A 24,996-nucleotide genomic window follows, 5' to 3' on the forward strand; every position below is an offset into this window, starting at 1 on the left:
TTTAAAAAAAAAATAGTATATACTAACGTATCAGATCATAACTCATAATTTTTAATATTATATAAATTAAAAGTGATTGGCCCTGGAATATAGATTTAAGTTCATCAAATTATCAAATCAGATCTAAATTACAAAATGTTAGCTATGAAAATAGCTAGGTTGATTTACATCCTAGTAAAGTGTTAGATATACGAGTAGCTATATAGGTATTAGATTTAGATGGGCACTGAACGAGATTGGTAAATTCGGTCCCAAATGAGTAAATTACTCCACCAGATAAATCTGGTCCAGGAAAAAAATGTTAGTACACATAAATATCATGTTTTAGGTAAAAACTTAAATGACAACCATATTTAACAAATTCTAATCTAACAATAGGTTTATTAGTAGGTACCCTATACGATACTTATTACTTATATTGTGCATATAGGTAAAATCTTTTATATTTATCCTTTTAATTTAGTTACTGTTATACATAGTACAATAGTACATACACATAGTACCTATTTCGGTATTAGTTTAAGTACTTCTTTTGAAAATGTGCTTATGACGAGTGGTACTTACCTTACTACATACACTGCTATCTAGGTCAAAGGTATTGCAAACTGCCAAATACTTTGGAGGAGGACTACAGAACATTTTTTTCTTCGATTAACTTGAAATAATAATTATTTGTGTAATGATTAAGAATTATGAGAATCAGTGGCGTAATTACGGGGGAGGATTTGGGTGTCGTACCACCCTCCAATCGTGACTTTTTTTTAAAGACTGGTTAACTAAATTTATTTACTGTATTAACAATAAATATTAATGAATATTTTGTAATTTTTTGTTTCCGTGTAACCCATAGTGTCACATGCGTTCATACGTTTATTGTACTGAAATTTACGATAAATACAATTTTTTTTTGGGTGGGGGGGTATTAAAAAATTTCACCCTCTCCCACCACACACAAACATGACAAAATTATACCACTGACGAGAATCGTGTATTTTCATTTACGTTATTAAAATAAAATGCTCTAGGAATTTCTTCCAAGGCAACTGAAGAATGAAGATTCAGCCGATTCTGCAGGTATACATATTTAGACAATTAGTAATTTCTATTTTTTCAACTGAATAAATATTAGGTAATCTATGTAAAAAAAATAATAAAAGATAATCCATAAATATATTTGTATATAGCCATATATATATATATATATAGATATAGGTACGTTAAATATTAAATTATATAGATCAATTATCAATTGCCAATAAAATAATAAAAACTAACCAGAGCATATTTTAATATACGTATAAAGTATAGATGGCATAAGTGCCACCTTGTGGTTATTGAATATGCCTTATACATTATACCCCATGCCCTAAGTCCTGGGGCACATAATCAGTGACGTATATAGGGGGGGGTAGGGGTTCAAACCCCTCCCGAAATGTATGGTCAGTACGGGCATTAATTTTGATTGTATAATTAATTGAAATTTAAGAATGGAAATTTTTTTTAACTCCCCAGAAATTAATTTCTATATACGCCACTGCACATAATAATAATAATTATTATTTCCATATAGATTATGCCTTATAGTAATAGTGCCACATATAGTAAAAAATTCTTAAAATATAATCTGATGCTCTGAAACTAACTGATAATAAATAATAATAGATAATATACAAACGGAGCATGAACAAAAAGTCAAAAATCCAAGGTTTGAACTTAAAATTGTAATTGATCGGAAACATGAACCTTGTGTACCAATCTTTAATGATTCTTATTCTTATCTAATACATTTTATTTATATTACCTATCAATATTATATTAATAGAATTTTTTATTGTGATTGTTGAACCCCCCCAAGTGTTACCTAAGGGTTTTGTCATTCTTATTGTATTTATTTGTGAATGTTATTGTTAATTAATTTATTACCATATCGCTGTACGGAAACAGTGCATCTCAATTTCAAAATACCATCGTTACCATTTTTTTTTTATAATATATTACAAGAGAACACAAACAAAAACGTATGCGGCTATGCGCCCATATCCTACATAAATATCACACATATCTAGTATCTACACATACAGATACAAATATACAATAATTCATCATTATTTTTTACTTGGTTAGGAAGACGTTAACACTATTATACTGATGATAGGTATAGTATTCAGAAGTGCTCACACTCTTCAAAATAAATACACTTTATTTTTTGTAAATAATGTATTTAACTCAGTGCTACACTCACAAAGATATTTGATATGGTCTGCCACTGCAGGCGTCGGTGTATACAGTATATAAGTCCTCGTTTAACGTCAATGTTAGATTCCCAGAAAACAAGACGTTAACTGAAAAAACGTTAAGTAAAACATTTTTTACATACTTTATGATAATATTATGTTCTTGCCAATAAATAACAATGTATTATTAAATATTTTACATTTTATATGTACTCCGGTACTCATATGTATACGAAAACTGAATTGTGGACAGCGAGTGTCATCAAACAACTTACTGATTGTCGATAACATGAAAAACAAATACGAAATACATATATGTACATACTGCATATTAGTATATTACCAATAATAAATAAATAATTAATAGTACGTGCCTACATATAATAGAAATGTCAATAAAATTGATAACAGAATTATCTGAAAAGGGTCGACGAAATTAAATTAGGTATATACATACAAACTTATACATAATTATATATTTATATATCAACAATCTGATGTATAGGTAGTACCTATATATACCTATATGTATACCACCTACCTACATGACGTGTAGTAAAAAAGACGTTGAACGAAACACAAGGACTTAAACGTCTGTGGTTACGGTAAAATTATGTAGTGTTTTTCACTAAGGTTTTATACACCGAACAAACAGCAAAATAATTTTTTTACTAATAATAAAACACTTCATTCTCGTAAAAGCGTAAATAGTCAAATCTAATTTTTAAATTCACACAAAACACCTTCCCCTGGCAAATCATAATTGCACAAAGTTAACAGAAACACGTTTATCATCTTCCTAACAACTTCATTACACGCCACACTCTTGAGCATTACAGTTTAGTGTTAAAATTTACATTGCACTTCTTCCCCGTAAAATTAAAAATAGGTACTTACATATTAATATAGAGACAGCCAGCAATAGGACATAGCCAGTAGCCACCTATAGGTATAGCCGGCACACATCGAAAATAAAATGTGGTCATGATGGCGGGTGTACATTAGGTGGTCACTGTTAAGAGTGTTATAACTTTAAATTCAATACTATTATTGTATATAAAAACGATAAAATTATTTATTTTACTAATTTTTATCGAAAATATTGTATTTATTATATTATTAGTAAATATCTATTTAATTATTATAAATAAAACACCATAAAACAGCAGTAATAATAGTTTCATAATAATAGGTACCTATATAAATAGGTAATATATTAGATACCTAATTCAAAAATTTCATTGCGTAATGCGTATTATTGTAAAATTCATAGCAATGTATAATATATTAATTTATATACATAGGTAAAAGTTCTAAGTCCCCCTCCCCATAAATGTTTTTGATTCTTAACAAAATAATTAATATGGTTATTAGTCGTTAATACACGCAATTTTGTTAAAATTTGAACTTCTTCAAATGCATGTGAATATTGTGAATGTATATAAAATATTTTTTAGATTTTTCATTTCATTATAAAATACCTACGAGAAGTCGAGAAATTTAAATTGATATTACATTTTTAAACCTTAGCTTTAAAAACGAAAGATTTTATTGAATTTTTACTACAAAATACTTGTAATTTGTAATTTTTGTGATTTTGATAAAAATTTAACTTTAAATGCTTATAAAAAAATATTGTTTCTATAATTATCGACATTTTATAACTGGGAAATGAATAACTTATTAGGAACTTTGTACTAAATTTTAAAATATTTTTATCCATTCATAAATTTTTTATCATCTACAAAAAAACACTAAAAAATTTTAACTGTATATAAATAGTTTAAAAAAAAGTCAAAATATTTTGAAAAATTACTATAATAAAAAATTTTTATACATATAAACACTTATTGAAATTTTCAAGTTTTTACGGTTATTTTTTTTTGACTTGACTATAATTTATAATTTATTCCATTAAAATGTATATATAATTATTAATTAATAAATATGAATGAAATGATTAATGCCTCCTTAGCTAGAACAGAGCACAGAGTTACAAAGTAACTACACCAATATTAATAATATTTTAAGCAACAGATAATAGTTATTTACAAATTATATATATCAAATGCATTTACGACGCATTCACTTTGCAACATTGTGACTCCAGTAGTAGATTACTGACAGTGCGTCAGCCACCACCTACTCACCTGCAGTAGTGGTTAAGTTTAGTGTATTCCAATTTCCAGTGTTTTATATACCTACTCACATTCGCTTCTCGTAATACGCCGAACATGGCTCGGATAATTTTTCTCCTGGTCTGGCAATCTGCCACTGGTTACGATGAGCGATGAACGGATTATGATTAAACAAAAATTTCACATATATTGCATCAGTTGCTATATATAGTTGCTACTTCAACCTAAATAACATATATATCTTGATTATAGAATAAACTATTATATTCTATAATCAATGCATGTTGCATATAAATACATAATACTAAGAATTATTTATGTTTTTTTTTTGTTTTTTTTTTTTATGGAGAATATTTGCAATGTATTTAACCATGAATCATATAAACTGTAAAGCTCATTAAATGAGCATTTATACATACATATGCTGTATAAATATATTAAAAAAATCGTTTAGAAAATTAAATAACAATTAACAATCAAAGTTTAAAAATATAAATTAAAATAAAATACCTGTACAAAATAATTTGGCAAGAGATCTATAAAGTATAGTTATACGCCCATAACTGTTAACTGTACAACTGTCAACAATAATGTAATACATGATTAACAAATAAATACAATACGACAATACGATGAATTAGATTTTTTGTAATTATTACACAATAATAATAATAATATGGCTATTATTCTGGCCTACCAAAAATATAAACATTTAACTTATCAATGGTAACTAGTAACAAATGTCAAGTATACATAAAAAAATCAGCTCAAAATATATATTTTAAATATAGCTGCAGTTACCTGTAGGTATTCCAAAATAATACATAAAAATAATAGGGTAACTGGAGTAGATCTATAATACAAAGCTAACACACTTATGAGAGTAAATATAATAATACCTGAACAAGTTGAAAGATTCGAGCCGAACTAATGGTCAAATATATCATGTAAAACAGTGAAAAAATACATGGAAAATATAAATTGATATAATGATATTATCAAAAAGGGGTCAAGTAAACTTGTTGCATATTTTTTACAAGTACCTACTATTCATTTTATGTGTTTTGAAGTGCAAAGAAAATTTAAGACATTTATGAAAGTACTAAAAGCAAGCTTATAAACTGTTAAGATCATCGTATATTATACTTAAATAATATAACGATCATCTCTAAAATGTAGATATTTATTGGGAAATGAGGCCTTAAAAATATCAAAGTTTTTGAATAATCCATGTAATATTTACTTACCAGTTACCAGGTTAAGGAGTGATTTGCGAGTTTTATAAATTTGTATGCATATAAAGGAGGTGTGTGTTTCATAGAAGGGTCTTGGACACCTGTTGAATGTTTTCCAAGCATTTTTCATTTAACATTATTATACTCATAAGTGCCAAATAGTTGTTTAACGCAGTCTTACAAACCTGATTATATTACGTTATAAGGAGCGTTTTAAGTTGTATTTAAACAACAATAATTTATTACGTGTTTTTAATATGAAGGAATTACGAAGACACGTGACTACGTGAGTCACATTTCAGAATCGTTGATTTGTCAAGCTGAAACAGATGTGTTTAATATCAGCTTAAGCTGCATGATGGCATCTCGTAAAAATGGGAAGGAAAATATGTTTATTATTAACCAATTATGAATTAACCAGTTAATAATTAGGACGCAAATCGTACATGTCGCGAGAAAATTGCGGACGCAACTCGGATATCGCGATGTATATTTTATTATATTTTGGGACGCAAATATGCAATATTTCGTATTCATATGCTATCGATTTTTTTTTCATTAAGATTGAGTTCGCTTATTCATTAATTTTTAATTAATGTAATACGATAACATCCTCGAAGGGTAGTGTAGAACTGGACGAAATAAAAATTCAAATTTAGCAAAAATATATATGTTTTAATAATTTAATTTAAAGCAATGGCGTGGCAACTGGCAAGCATATTTAAACCCTAAGCAAATTATAATGACCCACACACTACCCCGTACAACATAATAATTTATTTAAAATTCTATGCTGATTTATAATTTTTGTTACAGAACATATAGGCCATAAACAATTTAATATAAATATATGCTATGGTAGTATGGTAGGCAATTAATTATACATTCTTTCCACACTAATTTTAATTTTAAATTCAAAATCATCCCTAGTCCTAGTGTAAAGCAATTGCATTTGGCAAACATCGTTCACCACGCCACTGACTTAAGTAAAGAAATGTCTCAACACTAATATACTATTAGACTACCTACACAGGTAATTTAAGGATCATCATCATATAATAGATCATAATACATGCATCAGATAATTTACCAGAATCGACGATTTAAATATTTTTATTCATACAACCTGCAGATCGTACCTGTTTGTACACGTTATATCTTCAGGCGAACGAATTAATTGAACATGGATTATTGGCTACTTATATTATACGATTACGATATTATCTAAATTCTAAATATACCTACATGGCTACATATTAATTTTAAATTGTTACAGACTACAGCAAAGAGGAGTTGACAATTTTTGAGTGGTTTTATTTTATACGGATTTGAATCTTTCTCATCATGACTATTTTTACCATCTTCAGAATACGTCATATTATATTCGTAATTTATTAATGGTTTTATATGTAAAAATATGGTGCTGATACTGCTTACGGGCTACAGAAAATTAATATCGAATCATTTATGGTTTTAGACTATAGTTAATTTATTGATGAAATTCCTTTTTCAAATGGGAACCAAATTCGGCTACTTCCATGAATTTAAATAATTCAATACGCATTGATAAAAATTAGGTATATATTTTTAACGACAAAGGTACCTACCAAACATTTTACTCGACGATAATATAAATATAATATTAGGTATCATAAAACTTAGTTGGTATTTTAGCTATATTTTACTGTAGTAGTTTAAAAAGGTTCTGAGAGTACCTATTTACTTAATGTACATTTAAATACTGACTATATTGTTATTACCCATATACTGTTACTAGTACTTACTTATCTATTTAATATTTATATTTTATAGTTTTATACCAATAATATCATTAACAATGCTGAATGGCGTAGGTGGTACCTACTAAATAATTAATATTCTACCCTAAACAACAGCTTTAAGCATGACTTATTATATTATTCTTACTGTATTCATGATTTTTTATATAAAATAATATTTATATCAGCGCTAAATTTAGTTGGAGTACAGTGAGGGCATTGAGCAGAATTCATAATTTTTTATGAATTAAAACCTCCTAACTAACTATTCATTACAATATTTTCAGCTTCCTTTGCATTATTAAATGAAATATTATAAGTACTAAGTAGGTTATAGGTATAGGTACATATAGGTTGTAAGTATCTAGTATCAATAACATAATATCAGTAGTATCTATACCATCTATCTATACAAGCAAGGGTGTATTATAATTTATAATTGTCTTAGAAAAAGCTGCTATTATTTTTACCGTTTAATAATGTAATATATATATCACTGGTTCCCGAACTGGGGGTACCCCCCACCTTTGAGGCGTGTACACATTGATGGAGAGGCGCAAGTAGTTATTACGAAACTGGCCAAAGAAAGGTGTTGTCAGCATTAACATTAATTATTAATTTCATTATGTATTTTTTTATTTATTAATATTTTATACTAATTTATTAGTTATTACTATAATATTTCACCTTAATTGATTGTTACACATTTTATTATTTATATTTTATAATTATTATCATCAATAAAAATGTAGTCATTTCGAATATTGTATAGTTGATTTTTAAAGTACACAAAAAAGGTGAGCGATTTTTTTCAATTTATAGGATGGAGGTGCGAGATTTTTAAAAATCTACAAAGGGGACGAAAAATAGAAGAGGTTGGGAACTACTGATGTATATAATAAATTATATAATTATATGAAAATACTTTGAGGTAGCTAGGCCAGCTAGGTAGTTAAAAACAATAATAGGTACCTACCTAATACACGTAATTTTAAGATTAAGAGCCTAGGTAACTAAAATAATATGAGTGATATGACAAAGTTAGTAATACCATTAGCGCGTGCATCATTTCTAACACACTTCTCTTGGCAGTCTGGCAAAAGATACTTTTAAACAGTATTCAGGTACAGATACAGATACTTTTAAAAAGTATCTATATATATACTTACAAAGTTACAAATACTTTTTTTGTTCAACGTGTAATTATATGTACTTAGTTTGACTATTCAAGTAGTCCAGAGAAATGTATTTCCAATTTTATAAGGAAATCGACGGATTGTATAAATCATTCAATTAGATGAGTAGTTTCTAAAAATATTACAATATATCAATTTATACACTATGATGAATGATTTATAGATAAAAATCTTGTACAATTTATATTAATTTATTTAAATTTATCCGTCCCTGCACATAAAGCAAGATAAAAAACTATTTGATTTTAAATACAATCTTATACTTTCAAAATAAGTATTAAAATACTGTGCCAAAGCACTTTTTTCAAATGTATTTGAGTACTTATCTACTTAAGTACTTTATAAGACTATTAAGACTGCCTCTCGGGATACCACTGGTTATACACATTGACTACTGATACTAAATAAGGCGAGTGGTGACATATGGCTTGGTGAACACAAATTAAGATATATTATGGGATTATTATATTTAAAAAAAACGTGATCTACGATAAGGCCTCATCACAGCACACGGTCTTATATAAGACCGTGTCACAGTATTTTATTATGATAGTGAGAGTGAGGGGGGATAAACAAAGAATTATTTAGTTAAAAAAATTATGCAATAATACAAATGATATCAGCAGTGTTACAATATAAAATAGTATGAGTTTAATAATTTAATTATATGTAGATACTAGATAGTTGTTTGAACTTTAACGAAGCTGTGTTCCACGTAAATTCAGCGAAAAATAAAAGATCTTAATATATTTGACCACATCGGAGTGCGGCAGAAAAACATGGCCAGAATAGAAATTGACAGATTTACGTAGGACTCAAACGTTAAATAATCTATGTATTTACCTGTACGATGGAATGTATTGTTTTTATTCATTCTTTCCTGCAATGTAAAAAAAAATATGGCAGGTAAAATATAAATTGTAATCCTTGGTAGCCGGGACGAGTAGTATTCTCTCATCAACATTGTTCAGTAAAATGCATAATATTTTGTCTTGGATGTCATCAATTCATAAGTATCTCTTTAAAAATATACTTGTACACTTTACTATCATACTATGAATGATAAAAATAGATAAAATTGAAAAGTGAGGTAACAGTTTTTTTTGTGTGTGAAAATCACTGAACCCTATTAATTTTATTAATTATAATAAAAAAATATATACATTATACAAAATAATATAATGAGTGCTCACTTATTTCGGATTATAACTTACAGAATAAGAATTGAGTAACTCCCTTTTTTTTACATTAACAAAATATTCTTTTTTTTTAACATACATACATTACATTAGTGTTATTTACAATAAAAAAATACATTATTTTTAACATAGGCTTAATGAGTGATATTAATATTAATATCCATATTTGATACATCGCATAAGTTTTTTTTTCACTGCATTCAATTTATAACTAACATGAACACGGTCTATAACCTCTTTTCTTGTTTTATATTGCGATAAACAAAAAAGGTAAAAATTAACAGTGATTGAAAAAAAACAATATAACAAAAATTAACAATTTAGTAGATACAATTAATCTAGCATGTAATGGTTTTTAACAATAATTTGAATTAGTTCGACAATGCGGCAGAAAACATAGTCAACATGACTAGCCATCAGCCGCAATAAGGAACGGCTACAATGACAATCTGATGGTAAATATCACTTCAAGAATGGTTTGAACATGAAATTTGCTTTCCTACGAATATCTTTTTCTTGTTCAAGTACGAATAGTGTATCTCGCATAGTAACACGTTTTATCCTTTGTCTAGGTATCTGTTAATATAAATACATATTTTTTTTATTTCATGAAACTATTTGATAACTACAATTATACTTACTGTTTGTCTATTTGTTATGCTGGTACTAATACTAGAATTTTGGTTCTGAAATTAAAACAAAATCATTTAACATTAAGTCTTAAAAAAATTTTAAGCTATGTAATACAATAAAAATTATGTAAATTTGCTCTTTTATTAAAAATAATAAAATCATATCATTTACTCTATCAAACAAAATTTTTCTACTGTAATGTATGTAGAAGTTATTAGTTAATATGGACCACAAATACAGGTAATTGCATCCATTTAACCATTCAATGAAGTACATTTTTTTTAATTGTATAATTTATGACTTAATACAATTTGAAAGATAAATTATATACTATCAACAATGAAATAATAAAAGTTGTTGAATATACATTCAATTAAATTAATATAAAGTATGTAATTCTAATTCAAATTTCAAATTTTAAATTTAAATAAAAAAAATACAATACCTGTAAACTAGGACTTATTCCTGGTTCTAATTTTGGTTTTTTCCTAGGTCCAATTGCATTTAAGGCAGTTAAATTAGCTTCTCGCTGTCGTAGTTCTTCCATCTCTACCCTTTGCATCTTGAAATTGAGGATAAATATTAATTGATGATTAAAACTAATTTTTATACCAATAAAATTATTAATAATACCTCTTTGGCTTTAGCTTTTAATTTTGCTTGTTCTGGATCTTCGTTTTTAGATCTACTTTTAGCTGCCCGTAACAAGAGCTCTCGCTCCATTTCATCTTGCTTTTTACGTTCAACCTTGTCAATTTCTTCAAGACATTTAATTTGACCTCGAACATTTCTAGTAATTTCATATCGTTTATCCGCCTAGATATTAAAATATAAAATGTTAAAAAATTGTATTAACTGATTATTATTTAAATTTTACTTTATTAAAATCTAAACGATGCTCTGCTACAACAGCAAATTTTTCTAAAAGATCTTTTAAACGTTCAGCAACTGCGTGAGATACTAATGCTGGTACATCTGCTGCAGCATCTTCTAAACCTTCTCTATTTACTGAAAACAAAATTATAAAATATTTAACTTTAAATACCATAAAACTATATAAAGTGCAATGAGATAAGAAAAAAAAAACTGATATCGTTATGATGAATAATTTTACTGTAATAACCAATTATTAAATAAATATCAAAAAGTAACATTTGAAAGTGTGAAAATATAGTTATATTTTATTAATAAGTATAATGTATTGTTTTTGAGCATAAAAAAAAAAAAGGTTAAAAAGTTATGCTGAAAATAATAATAATTTAAATGTAAAATATTTAACCATTATAATTAAAACAGTTCAAACAAACTGTAATAAATTATGGTTAATGTATTATGTAAATTATATATTAATAATTAAATAATATATTTCACTTATACTAATTATTTTTAACAATTTATTACAATTGTTGGTGTAACAAATACATATAAATCAGTAGCGTTTTTCTGATAATTAGGAAAATCTTTTTATGGAAAAAATAATACAATATTTATACTTTTTTTTTTATTAAAATCATATATTTTAAATATTTACCCTTTTAAGTATTAAAAAATAGATAGAATACCTCAAAACTAAATAAAGCAATATATACAATACACGGCAAGTATTATAATAAATAATAATAGTATTTTAAATGCAAAAATAAATACATTTTTAACAGTTAATTATAATATTTCATAGAAGGTCCAACAAAAATTTGAGAATACACTGACAGTTATTGTAATGGCTAATCATTACTCATTTATTTTATTTTCAACACCTTGGTAAAGTATTAACATTATACTGAAGTTGACCAACAATATCACGACAAATTATGACCACGGGTATATTTGTTACTACGAGCTATTGATGAAAATTTAACGCCTTACACTAGTAGCATATATAGAAATTAATTTCAGGGGGGTTTTAAAAAAAAAATTTCCATTCATTCTTGAATTTCAATTAATTATAGAATCAAAATCAATGCCCACACCAACCATACATTTCGGGAGGGGTTTGAACACTTTGAACCCCTAATCCTTCCCCCCTGACTATTTACGCCACTGCCCTACACAATATAATTATTCATTATCATATCGACCGCTGTCGTAGCTAATGTCAGCACACGGCCATGTTTAGAGTTAAAAATAGTTTATTTACTAATTACTATTTATAGACATGATCACCTACATGACAATAATTCTGAAATTTTGAAAATAAAATGATGAAATACTAATATTAATACATTAATATACATTACAGTATTAAACAAATAAATAGTGTAAGGCGTTAACACACAACTGGCATACCAGTATACCCAGAAAAAACTACTGATTTAATTATATGAAAATCTTATTTACTTGATATTGATAATACAATATTATATTATATAGTTCAATTTAAAATATGCTCTATAGTTTTATTACTCAAATTGAAATCTTATAAAAATTATCTTTGTTATTTTAAATAATTTTTATAGAATTAGAACATTTTATATTTTTACTTTAACAAAATGTTCTAATTATAAAAAAATCTGCATAACAAAGATGGTCTTGATAAGGTTTCAATTTAAGTATATAGTATACTTTAAATAAATGCATTAAATATTTAAGTATACCTTAAATCAATTTAAATAAAATATATATGACTTATAATTACCAATTTGTTTAATTTTTGCTACTAATGGATTTTGCGGTAAAAGTATTTCATCTTTACATGATCTAATTTGTGTTCCAACAAATTCAGTGGAACCTAAAATTCTTTGGGTTTCTTCTGCTAAGTTGACACCACCCATAGCAGCGACATCGTTAATATCATCATCACCACTAATTAAAAATTAATGTATTATGTTTAAATTTTACTTGACAATAATTTATAATTTTATGTCAATTAAAATAATATTTAATTACACATATGCTGCTGATGACGAAAACGATTTCTTCTCTTTTTCCTTGGATGGAGGTTTAGATAATGCTACTGTTGGTGGAGCTACAGTAATTGGTGTTGGAGCTTTATTGATCATTGTTGGTTGTGCTATAATATTTGGTGATGGTGGTATCCGAGGTTGAGGCATTGTTATACTATTAGTTTGTAGTGGTGTCGATACTATAGGAGTACTAATTTTAATGTGTGATCCAGTTGGTGTTTTAAGAGGTACTGCTTTAACAAGCATCTGCCGACCACTACCCACTGGTGGTCTTGGGGATGATGTTGATGTAAGTGGTGGAGGAAGTGTAGCAGTTTGAGAAGATACTACTGGAGGTTGAATACGAATTGAACCCATTTTATTAACAGCTGTAAGACCTGTTGGAGTTTGTACCCTGACTTGTTGCTGTAATATAAAATTACAACAAATTAAGAAATGAACAATTATTGAAAATTCAATTATAAAGGAATGGCAAAATATATTTTCAGTAGGGTTGCCATAATTTCATCAAGCAAATCCGGGACGGACAAAAAAAATATCAAATAAATAAATATTATTGAATCATATTAGTCATTGAGTATAGGGTATGTATTACAAAAATGACACAATAGGTTATAATTTTATATTTAGCCTATGGATTTGGCATCATTGTTTTATAAATTATTCATTAACAATAAAATTTTAACTCTCGGTTATAATTATTATTTGAAAAATTGTCAAAATTTAACTATTTTAATTTTTTCCTAAAACTGGGACATATAAGCATCCCGAAGTTTATTTTTAGGACACTGGTACACTAAGTCAAAGATCAGTGACAGTCCCAGAAAACCGAGACGTATGACAACCCTAATTTTCAGTATATAATATTTCAACACACTCGTAACTTTTAAAAAATATATAAACCTTAAATTTGATTTTTTAAGTACTACAAACAATGTAAAATAATTTAGTTTTAATCAAGCAACTAGAGTAGAGTAAAAAAAGTTTTAATATTGCTTTATAAACTTAGATTGGCTGTATGAAAATTGGAAGGCTAAAAAAAAAAAGACATTAACTTACAGAAACAATTCTATGTTGTTGTTGAGAATTAATTGTCCTTGCTGGTGTTAAGGCTGGTTGGGAAGTCATTATTCTAACCGTTTGTTGGTTAGATGCTGCATTACTTAAGATATTTCCCATTACTTGTGTATTCTATTAAAAGTATAATAATATTATATTAAATAAAAAATTCAAGTGTGAAAACATTTGATAGTAGATTATGAAAACATTAATATACAATAATTATTTTGATTATAACTTTATGTCTTGTTTTGTAAAATTTAAATAATATAAAATCATTTAATAGTTTTAAGTAAGTATAGAAAACTGCTTAATGATTTTCAGTCAAGAACTATTGAAGGGACATACGAGAGATCTTATAATAGACATAGATATTTTTTTACTATGTAAGAATTGGGTACAATTCCGAGGCAATCTTTGTTTTATAACTTGTTTATTATTTTACATAGATAATCTAAAACAATCTTATTATCTATTAAAAGTGCCAAGATTAATTTTTCAGTCAATTCTTTTTTTTATATTGCAAGGATATTAAATAAAAAATATGAATTTTATATTCTGAAATAAAATATTTTAATATTGGACAAATAGTTTACCCGGAGTTTCAGTACAAATATTATTTTAATAAAAAATTTAAAATTTGTGGGTGGTTTTTAAAAATATGAATCTTTATTTAAAAAATGAAAAAAAAAATTATAAAAATAAGACAATGTTCCGAAAAAAATAATATCACAATTATATATGGCATTATGTAATCCTAAATACAAATTTTGGATTTCCAAATTTTATAATCACAATATCTTGAAACTGTCTTGATTAACTAACGGGATTCATAAAAACTTTTTAACAATTTGAAGAAAAATAGGTATTTTTCAATACAATCTCAAAAATATTTAATAGAATTATTTGGAATACAAAACTCACAACCAAATGAAATTTTTCAGCAATAATATTATACAATTAAATGACCTTTTTTTTTATATAACAATTAAATTAATACATTTTCCCGAATTGTATACTACAAAGTATTCCGTGGAACGCACCAGATTTAAATCTAAGGTTAGTCCACAAAATGTTTCGTGTAACATATAAAATGACATATTGAAAAATAAACATAAACTATTTACTTAATTACTGCCAAAACGTAAAAAGTAATGGGATAAAGGATATATTAAATGAAAATTATTACTATTTAGAATATAATCTCTTTTAGTGAATTTTATTTTATATGAATTCTTCAAACACCAAATAAATAAAATAAAGAACATGAAATTGAATTCATCAAAACAATTAAGTAGAAAAAACTGATCACTGATGTTATACATCTTACATAATGAATTTGCGAGTAGTATATATTTAAAAAAAAATAAGAATTTTAAGTATTTATTTTCAATGATTATAATTTTAACTTTTTATATCTACAATTTAAAAATGTAAGCTATTTAATCAATTTTTAACATAATGCTATTATAAATGTAGTCAAATATAAAATGGTTTGGACAAAAACATTAATTTTATCATCAATGATTTGTAACAATTAACAAATACCAAATTTTTAAATTTTGATGTAAAAAGAAATAAAATAATCTTTACCGTTGCTTGCTGCTGATTAGCTAAAACAACAGTAGGTTGAGCACTAAGTTGTGGTGGTCGAATTCCATCAATCACCATTTCTTTTAACATAAGTGATTGCCTCAAAAGTGGTAGGCTTTTCTATAGACAAATATTAAAAACACTTAAATTAATATCAAATAAGTAAAGGCTAATTAAAGCTATTTAATAAATGATACCTTGAGGAAACCAATAAGGCACGGTTGCGGTGAAGCATTTAGAAGTTTCTCAAGTCGATCACAAAACTGTTCTGGCTCAACCTTGGCATCAACCAGTTCTTGTATAAGGGTTCGCACACTTCTTTCTACAGGTTTAGGTTCTTTACTTGACAATTCAAGTAAATTGGCTAAAAATTTACGGCATTTTTCTTTAGTATTATCTTGTTGAATTTTTTGATGCGCCTAAAAATTTAATAATTTATAAATAGCTCAATTAACTTAAATAAAATTGAATAAATTGTTAACAATACCTGTTGAGGTTGAGCTATCGTTTGAGTTGGTGTTGTAGTTGGTGTACCAGCAATGGAAACATTGTTCTGAAATAATATTCTTTAGTTAAATTTAAATACATACACAGATTTTTTTATAATAAGTTAGGAAGGGCAGTTTATTACTATAGCATGCAATTATTATTAACTTAAATCACAATATAAATAATAATTATAATGATTAGAGATCAGATTTCAATACATTTGTATTTTAATTTTTTTTTTTTTTACGACACGGATACTTTCCTAGTTACAAATATGTTTTAGAGCATTTTATTCCAATAACATATTTGAGTATTTTTTTTTTCCATTTTTAGGTAATTTAGAATTATATAAAATAAAGTATGTGTTTTTATCTTTGTGTGGTATGTCATAATCTTGTATTAAAATTACATGAATCACATTTTTCTTAGTGACAAGATCGTCACATGACCACTGGGCTGTTATATACACACAGATGCCAATTTTATGACTTCAACACGGTTTAATTAATTTTTTATTCATAAAATATTTATTTTACTATATTACTAACAATAAAATTATTTTTGTGTATTTTATTGAATCTTTTAGAACATAAATAAAAACTTTGAAGCATTCAAAACCAAGACCTATACTTAGGCCCACAAAAGAACGTACCTGGGTGAAGACCAACATGCACCCAAACTCACACATTCCCCCTCTCTAATGTCACATACCTATAAAGATGATGTCAGTCTACATGTGCAAAACGAGTGTTCTTTCATGGCCAAAAGAATATAAATATAGAAATTATATTAAGTTATTTATGACCTATCACATATCCCCGTGTTTAAAACTTTATGGGTAACAAATAATTGATATCAATAGCCTAGTTTCAATTATTATTATTACTTCAATTTTTTGTAAAGTGATATATTTATTCAACTTATATGTCTAATAAAATATCTAATATCACATATTAAATAATGTTAGGTCATGTATAGTCTATTATTGATTATAGTAAATACAACCATATTACAAAAATTACATTGTAATAACTAATATATTTACTTTTATAATTATTAACATTCCCTGTTATTCTACAATATCCTAATATATCATTACTAGAATTTGTTAACAAAAAATTTTATTCTTATAGCGGTTTAAAAAATAAAATTGTGAAATATAACTTACAGTTGCAACTGAAGGAACAGATTGAACTCTAAAATTTGCATTATTTTGAGTAATAGCATTTCCTTGACTAGGTGCTGGACCAACTCGTAATAACTGATACTGGCCATTTTCAGTCTTTAACAATATATGTCCACCTTGTGCTTGTTGGAGTGTTTGTAGAGTAAGCTACAGATAACAAATAAAAATGATTTTAAGTATATATCCGGTAAAAAATCAATAGTTCAGTTTTAGACTTATAAAAAATCTGGTGAACACATTTTTTTTTTAAATTTGTTACTAGATAAATAGGGTAGACACAACATTTCTTAATCAATTGAATATTCTTAATTTTTAAACAACCCGAACTTATCCAAATTATCAAGACTAACTTAGTATTTCCAATAATAACTTGAGTTAGAATTTATTTTTTATTAGTTTTTATTCATAAGTTATTTAACACAAACAAAAGTTAGTATATAATGTATAAAATTGTTAAACTTACTCCAGGTGCACCAGGACGGGCTCCAACTACTTGAGGTATCATTACTCTTGACATATTTTTATTAACTCCGCCTTGAGAATTTTGTGGCCGCAGCGCATTTACATTTAGTATTTGTACATTTGCTGGCAAAATTGTTTGAGGAGAGTTACCAGTAACTACGCCTTGTGCCATTTGCTTGGAAACAGTAATAACATTAGATGAAACAGAGGATTGATTGGACGATACTTGTCCGGGTAAAGTCATAGTGGAAACTGGAGGCGAGTTATGGTGATGTTGTTGGGAAGTTGACTTAATTACAACAGCAGTTCCAGTACCTGTAAAAAAAATCATGTTAGCAATTTAACTATCAAACTAAACTATCAACAACTTATTGGTTTGATATAAGTTATTTAAATAATAGATTGTACTGCCTACAGAATAAATTTCAAAAATTATTTTGATACATATGTTGGTAAAAAAACTAACTAAAAAACTTCAAACTTATTACCGGACTTATAGAAAACACGATAAAAGAAATAATCTGAGGGAGAACAAAATTAGAAACGTCAATTTTTTTTTTAAAATCTGATTCAGTAAATCAACCATCAGCATTTGAATCAGAATTTTAAATAATAGCACTAATTGATTTTATGATATATATTTTAAAACGTAAAAATAATTAAGAAATAATGGATTACCACCTACCTATGAAATGATGATTATTCGTTGGGGCTTATCGAAAATAGGTCATAATAAGCTACCACTATTAACCAACAGCGTACGGGCAATACGGAATAACATGACATTGACAATGCAAGTCATCAGCAAGTTACGGATCATGTTATTTAACACTGTTCCATAGTGTAATGGGTGTACAGAGAATGGAGTCGGAGACTGTTTGCGGTGGTGCCCAACACAGTAGGGCTCGTAGTCTACTCGTATGAAACATTGGCAGTCCGGACAGAAGTCATGTAAGACATGTAGGTATTACCCCTATATTATATCATATAGTGTCGGTGTAAGGTGTGTAGCGTTAGCGACGCATAGGGCAACAACGCGCAACGAGACAAATTCTAACCTGTACTGGTAGAATTAACAGTGCCGTTTGGCAGCGAGTTGACGGGCACGTAATTTCGACTGTTGGCCGAATTGGAGTAGACCACTTTGACCTGGTCCAGCGATTTCATGGGTTGCGGTGCCGCGTAGTTATGCGCCAGCGTTGGATTGACGACATGGTGATGGTGTTGCTGTTGCTGCTGCTGCTGTTGTTGTTGTTGTTGTTGTTGTTGTTGCTGTTGGCCAACAAAATCCGCCTGACTGATGCCCGGCATTAAACTATCGCAGTGGCTGTATACACGTCAAATGAAAAAACAAAAATTACAAAACGATCAGCACAGGTTAAACGCTGGAGCGCGTTCGCCACGGACTGAGATAAACACTAACAAGTCGTATCCAAGTCCGTGGCGTACGCCAAATTATTATTATCCACAATCATTTTGTAACGACGTGCCCACTCAGCGGAACACCTCGGTAGTGGTCTAACCTCAAAAAGGCATATAGCGCGAAATTGTGTTACGAAACGCTATCACTTAGTGGGCAATGACATTTTGACGTACAAACGCGGAATAATCACTTGTAAAGCTATAAATCTAGTGCGCGAAACCACGACCGTAATATAATTTGTACGCGAACGAGTGAAAGGTAAATATTATTGTTTGTTATCAGGAAAAATTTAATTCGGTCTCGCTGTAAGCTGTTATGGGTTATCTCGATTTTCGAATACCCACGTCCAACGACCCATACGTGTAAAACGACCACCTACTATTACCGTTAACCGGCAGGGTCGTAGACGACGACTTACAACGGACCATACGCCTTCAGTCATCATTCGTCACAGTAGTGTATGTTACCGCGGCGGCCACCTACAGTCATATATTGTCGTAGTATATTATTAATTGATATATTAATATTATTAATTTTCGTCGTCCGTAATCCATGCCGAAGTCGTAGTTGTGATTTCGACGGCCAGAGTGCGTGTTGTCGATCCGTATCGGTCAAATAGCTCGCGCTTTCTCGATCTCGATATTGGCCGCACACGGCATGCCGAGCCGAAGTTATGTCGCGAAACCTTGCACCGTACTACTCTCGTTCGCGACGATCCCCCCCGACCACGTACCCGCGTATATCGTGCGACCGTCGACAGGTCAACGGAGGCAGAAGATCCCTGTTCGGAGGGCGCGCGCCAAAAAACGTCGTCATCGTCGAGTGCGCGAAAACGGCCGTGATACCCCCCCACACAACAAACGAACGACTACCTTATAAGACTATTGTTGTTGTTGTTGTTGTTGTTGTTGGCGGTGACGGCGGTTATGCACTTGTTCATCGAGGAGGCGGCGGCCCGGGCACCGTTGACCAAGACGTGCTGCTGCTGCTGTTGTTGTTTTTGCGGCGCGGCCGCTGTAGCTGCGACAGCATTATTGCTGCTGCTGCTGCTGGTGCTGTTGTTGGTGTTGGTGTTGTTGTGGTGGTGACTCCTGTTACTGGTGGACACGACCGACGTGTTGGTGACGAGCTCGCTTTCCAGCGACACCACGATTGCACTGAACGCGTTTTCGTCCACGTCCTTACTGAGTACTTCCTCCAGAAACTTGACTGACGCCATTTTCTGACCGACTCGGATCGCAGACTGATGTGCGCATGCGTACAAGGTGTTCCCCCGCCCCACCGCGCACTGCCTGGTGAAGCGGCGCGCGCGCACACCGGACGTCGCCGTCGGTTGCGCGCGCTCCCCTCCCCGTCGCGCTCGTTCGCTCAGCCGTCCAAAGACCGATCCCCTCTACTCACCCGTAGCACTGAAAACGGCGCGTTTTTAACAATATTTTTTCCTACGCCGCCCGCGTAGTGCAACGTACCCGTGTGTACGGTTAGCGCGTTCGTTGTTGTTATTGTTTGTTTTCGACAAAAAAAGTTCTCCGCTATGCGTCGTTATCTCCGTAGTATAACAAACTTTGCTTTTACGCCACCGCAACACCCGCGGCCAGCTGTCCGCGATACCCCCTGTGGCCGTGCGCCGCGGGTGACGTCGACGCGGCCGCCGCTCCCGTAATTCATCAGCGTACAAATGCCGTGCTGTAAGGGGGAGGGGGGAATACGCGCGACCGTAGTACTATTATTATTATTATTATTATTATAATATTATTCCACACCATCCGCGCGCGTGTGTGTACTCGTAACGATGCGCGCGTAACGAACTCGATTTATTCATAATATTATTTTATTCGGCACGCCGCGCGCAGTGTTGCCAAGCCGACGCGACATCAAAGCGTATAATTAACCAACCGTTTGCGTGTCGAAGACGACGTCGCGAGGTGTGGGTGTCGTACATAGAGTAGTGGTAGACAGTTGTAGTATCTACTATCTTGTAGTAACCAGTAGTAGTAGTAGTATTGTGTAGTAACCAGTAGTGAGTGATTGGTAGTATTACTGTTGTTGTTGTAGTAGTAGTAGTAGTAGTAGTAGTAGTATCTCCGATGGTATACAATGTAATACGTTACAAGGTAACGGTATTGCGACGACCAAAACGTGTCATCACTTCGTCAGTAGTTTTTATAGTTTGCGCGCTCACGAAATGCGTCGTGGATATAATATTATTATAGTCTCCAAACGACTGCTGTCTACTGCCTAAGGTGAATAAACCTTAGCGTCGCATAGGGATTTCTCCCGTGGGCACTGACTAGAATCTAGATGGCCCCGAGGCACTGCTTTTTAACGAGTTTTATTTTAAAAAAATAAGTAAGTATCTAGGTATAGTATTTAAAAAGTCATGTGATAAGTATTATTGGCAGTATTACCTCTAATGTCGGAAGAAGAATATCTGCGTGAAATAATAATCTAGGCTAGTGATCGTACCTTCACTTACGTTTATTTAGTCACGGTATCGTCGGTATCATTATAACAAAAACAATAATCGTTATTATACAACAGGCGGCTGACGACAACAACTTGTGTCTTGTACATCGTAAATAAGTTGGTACGCAATTTGAAATTGATAATTTTACAAATAATATGCAGACTATCGGGTAATGATGGACACGTATATTGTTGTGCTTTTATGGCTGCAGCAAATTCTGTTAATATGCAATAAATGACACAAAATAATAAAAATACATGAAAACTCATTGATTGAAAATTTTAATACCATGGTCAGCGACCCTTGCAAAAAAAAGTTATAATATGGGGGGGATTTGAAAAACGGATGTTATTATAATGAATAATTTTTTTTTAATAAACATAATATTTGTATTTTTCGCCTCCCAGACAAAAATTATTTTATGTATATAAGGAAATATTAATTTGATCTTAATTAAATTAAATGTCTACAATTTGTGTGTTTAGTGCAATTAAATGTTTTACAATATAAACATTTTATAATACATTTTAAATAAAATAAAACTTGTGTTAGTATTGTAATTTAAATAATAATATAATAATATAATATAATATACTTAGATATTTATATTACAATGCTACTTCATAAATAATATTTATAGTTCTATAGTTTTGTTCACATATAAATAAATCTCGAAGTTTATCAACATATAAGCGGATATTTATTATAATTGTCTACGGGAAGAAATACAAACATTTTTCAAAATCCCATTCTCATATTTGCATTAATTGTCCTTATGCTTTATTTATGATTATGGTAAATGTTAGCTGTATCGAGCATTGCAACCTTTTAAATTAAATTGGCGATTTTATAAAGTTTGATATTCTGGGTATCAAAACGTGTTCCCTTTTAAAGTTTTAAATTTACCATTCATATGATTGTTAATTTGAAAACATTTCCAGTATTTTTGATAACTAATCAAATTCCGTTCTAAAGTCGAGGTGAATTAATATTGTTTTAATAAAATTATTGATAAACCAATTTTTAGTTGTAATTTGTGCAGTTATAGATCTAGATAATCGAGAGAATTCAAAAATTCTGTTCGAAAATGTTTAGCTTCATTTTCGTTAACTACATTAATACATTATCAATTGAATGAATTTAGTAGACCGGATAACATGTTTAATGTTTATTGTGTGGTAAAATACAATGTAACAAAATAAATGTTTTTAGTAGTCAATGTAGCACGTTAATTTAGCCATTCATGATCTCTATAATTTATTTGAATAATTGGAAACACGCTGGTAATCAATGCTTAATTTGTATTTATAAGAATAAGAAATCAACGAACAATTTTATTTTTTTATTTTTTTGGTTAATAGCAATTTTTATAGAAATATTTCTTTTTTATAAAATATATAATAGGCGCCTTTGCCCTAAACTAAACTAGAAAGTCGTAGTCGTGGAAATACGGTTTATCTTTATCCTATATTATGTGGGAGATAGACAGAGAAACATTGAGAGAAAACAAATATTGGTGTGGCGACCCCTTAATTCGTCTACAGGTGTGGTCAAAACATGTGGTCACTGGTCAATACAATATAGCAAATAAAATGTATATTTGATGTAAAGTAGAACCAAAAGAAGTATTTATACGGTATTTCAGCTGAAATAATTTGATACATTTCTTCGAGTCTATAATTTAGTATTAAGTATTATAGGTAATCAATAATCATAAAGTAATATAATATTAAGGGGATTGTTTCCCTATATTGCCTGTATAAATTACTCTATGAATATAATGCACTATTAGGTGACTCATTTAATGTCTTAAATGGATCACCCCATATGCCTATATATTTTCGGAAGTCATTAAACGCCTAAAACAAATGTCTACAGCGTATGTGCCTGACGTGATCGTTGACTATTATAGTCACTTGTTTCATGTTCGCACTTCTACAGTTTACAGTGTAAAATAATATTCAGAGAATTTCATAAATTGAAATATATACTGTGGACTATGCTGCTGTGGCCATTTACTATAATGCAATATAAAATTAAAAATAATGTTAATAAAAAATCAATTGAAAATATACGACATGGGATAAAATATGGCCGGATGTACGATATTATAATTAAACGTACTAGTGAACGGTCATTTAGAACCCCTGCAATAATCTAAAATTTAGATTCTAAATAACACAACCGATATGGATATTAGTAATTAGTTACAATTATCAACAACTAGATAATCTAACATTCAAGTAGTTATTAGATAACCCGGATAACCGTGGTGTGATATAGTGTGTTTATTTTATATTGAATCTGTAGTCATACTGCTCAGTGCTCAAAGACTAAAATTGTGTGGGTACTAAAAACTATGTGTGGTCTAACTGTTTTTATAGTTTATTTCTTCATTTTATTTTTGTTTGATTGATTAATTAAATATATTTATACATTTTGTAAAAATATATTTTCCTCGAATAATAAATATGTTATGGATAAAAGACAAAATCAGTCAAACCTCAGAAATACCCGGACAAATCGAGATTGACCACGATACTTGGACAAAATGTAATATTTTGGTGGAAACCTCGTAAGGACTATTTTATCGTAAGATTTTATTACGATTACTAATGACCACACGTAGACACGAAGACATGCATAGTTATTATCTATTTATCTATCATATAATATTCATATGGATATTAGAATAGTCATTGGGGGGTCCAAAGTATGCACCTGGACCCCCCGCGATTTCAGATGGCACCATGAATTGAAAAAAATTGTTCAAAAAGGGGGGCTAAGCCCCTTATGCTCCCGGGAACGCACCAGGTTGCACCCTCTGCGTTAAAAGTCTGGACACGTCTATAAGAATAATTATACAACATTATAGTTTATAAGCAAACATTTTATTTAAAACATTGCCACAATAAATATAGTAATTCAAAATTCAATAGTTACTGCACAGAAATATTTTGGGCTATCTCTCTCAAAATTGACAAAATTCCAATTTGTTCAT

General features: G+C 29.5%; 1 protein-coding gene across 1 annotated transcript; it reads right to left on the bottom strand.

Annotated features, from left to right (window-relative positions):
• Positions 1–9,741: 9,741 nt before the first annotated feature.
• On the bottom strand, positions 9,742–20,781 carry LOC132919963 (transcription initiation factor TFIID subunit 4-like). The gene is made up of 15 exons (XM_060981928.1): positions 20,401–20,781; positions 19,164–19,432; positions 18,107–18,420; positions 17,626–17,790; positions 16,456–16,521; positions 16,166–16,387; positions 15,969–16,088; positions 14,376–14,507; positions 13,300–13,721; positions 13,049–13,215; positions 11,291–11,421; positions 11,047–11,229; positions 10,859–10,975; positions 10,422–10,466; positions 9,742–10,356 (listed from the first exon to the last, which is right to left on the bottom strand). The coding sequence occupies exons 1-15, from the start codon at positions 20,745–20,747 to the stop codon at positions 10,243–10,245; spliced, it is 2,814 nt and encodes a 937-aa protein (XP_060837911.1). The 5' UTR covers positions 20,748–20,781; the 3' UTR covers positions 9,742–10,242.
• Positions 20,782–24,996: the final 4,215 nt, after the last annotated feature.

Source organism: Rhopalosiphum padi, chromosome 2 (genome assembly GCF_020882245.1).
Source record: "Rhopalosiphum padi isolate XX-2018 chromosome 2, ASM2088224v1, whole genome shotgun sequence".
NCBI lineage: Eukaryota > Metazoa > Arthropoda > Insecta > Hemiptera > Aphididae > Rhopalosiphum > Rhopalosiphum padi.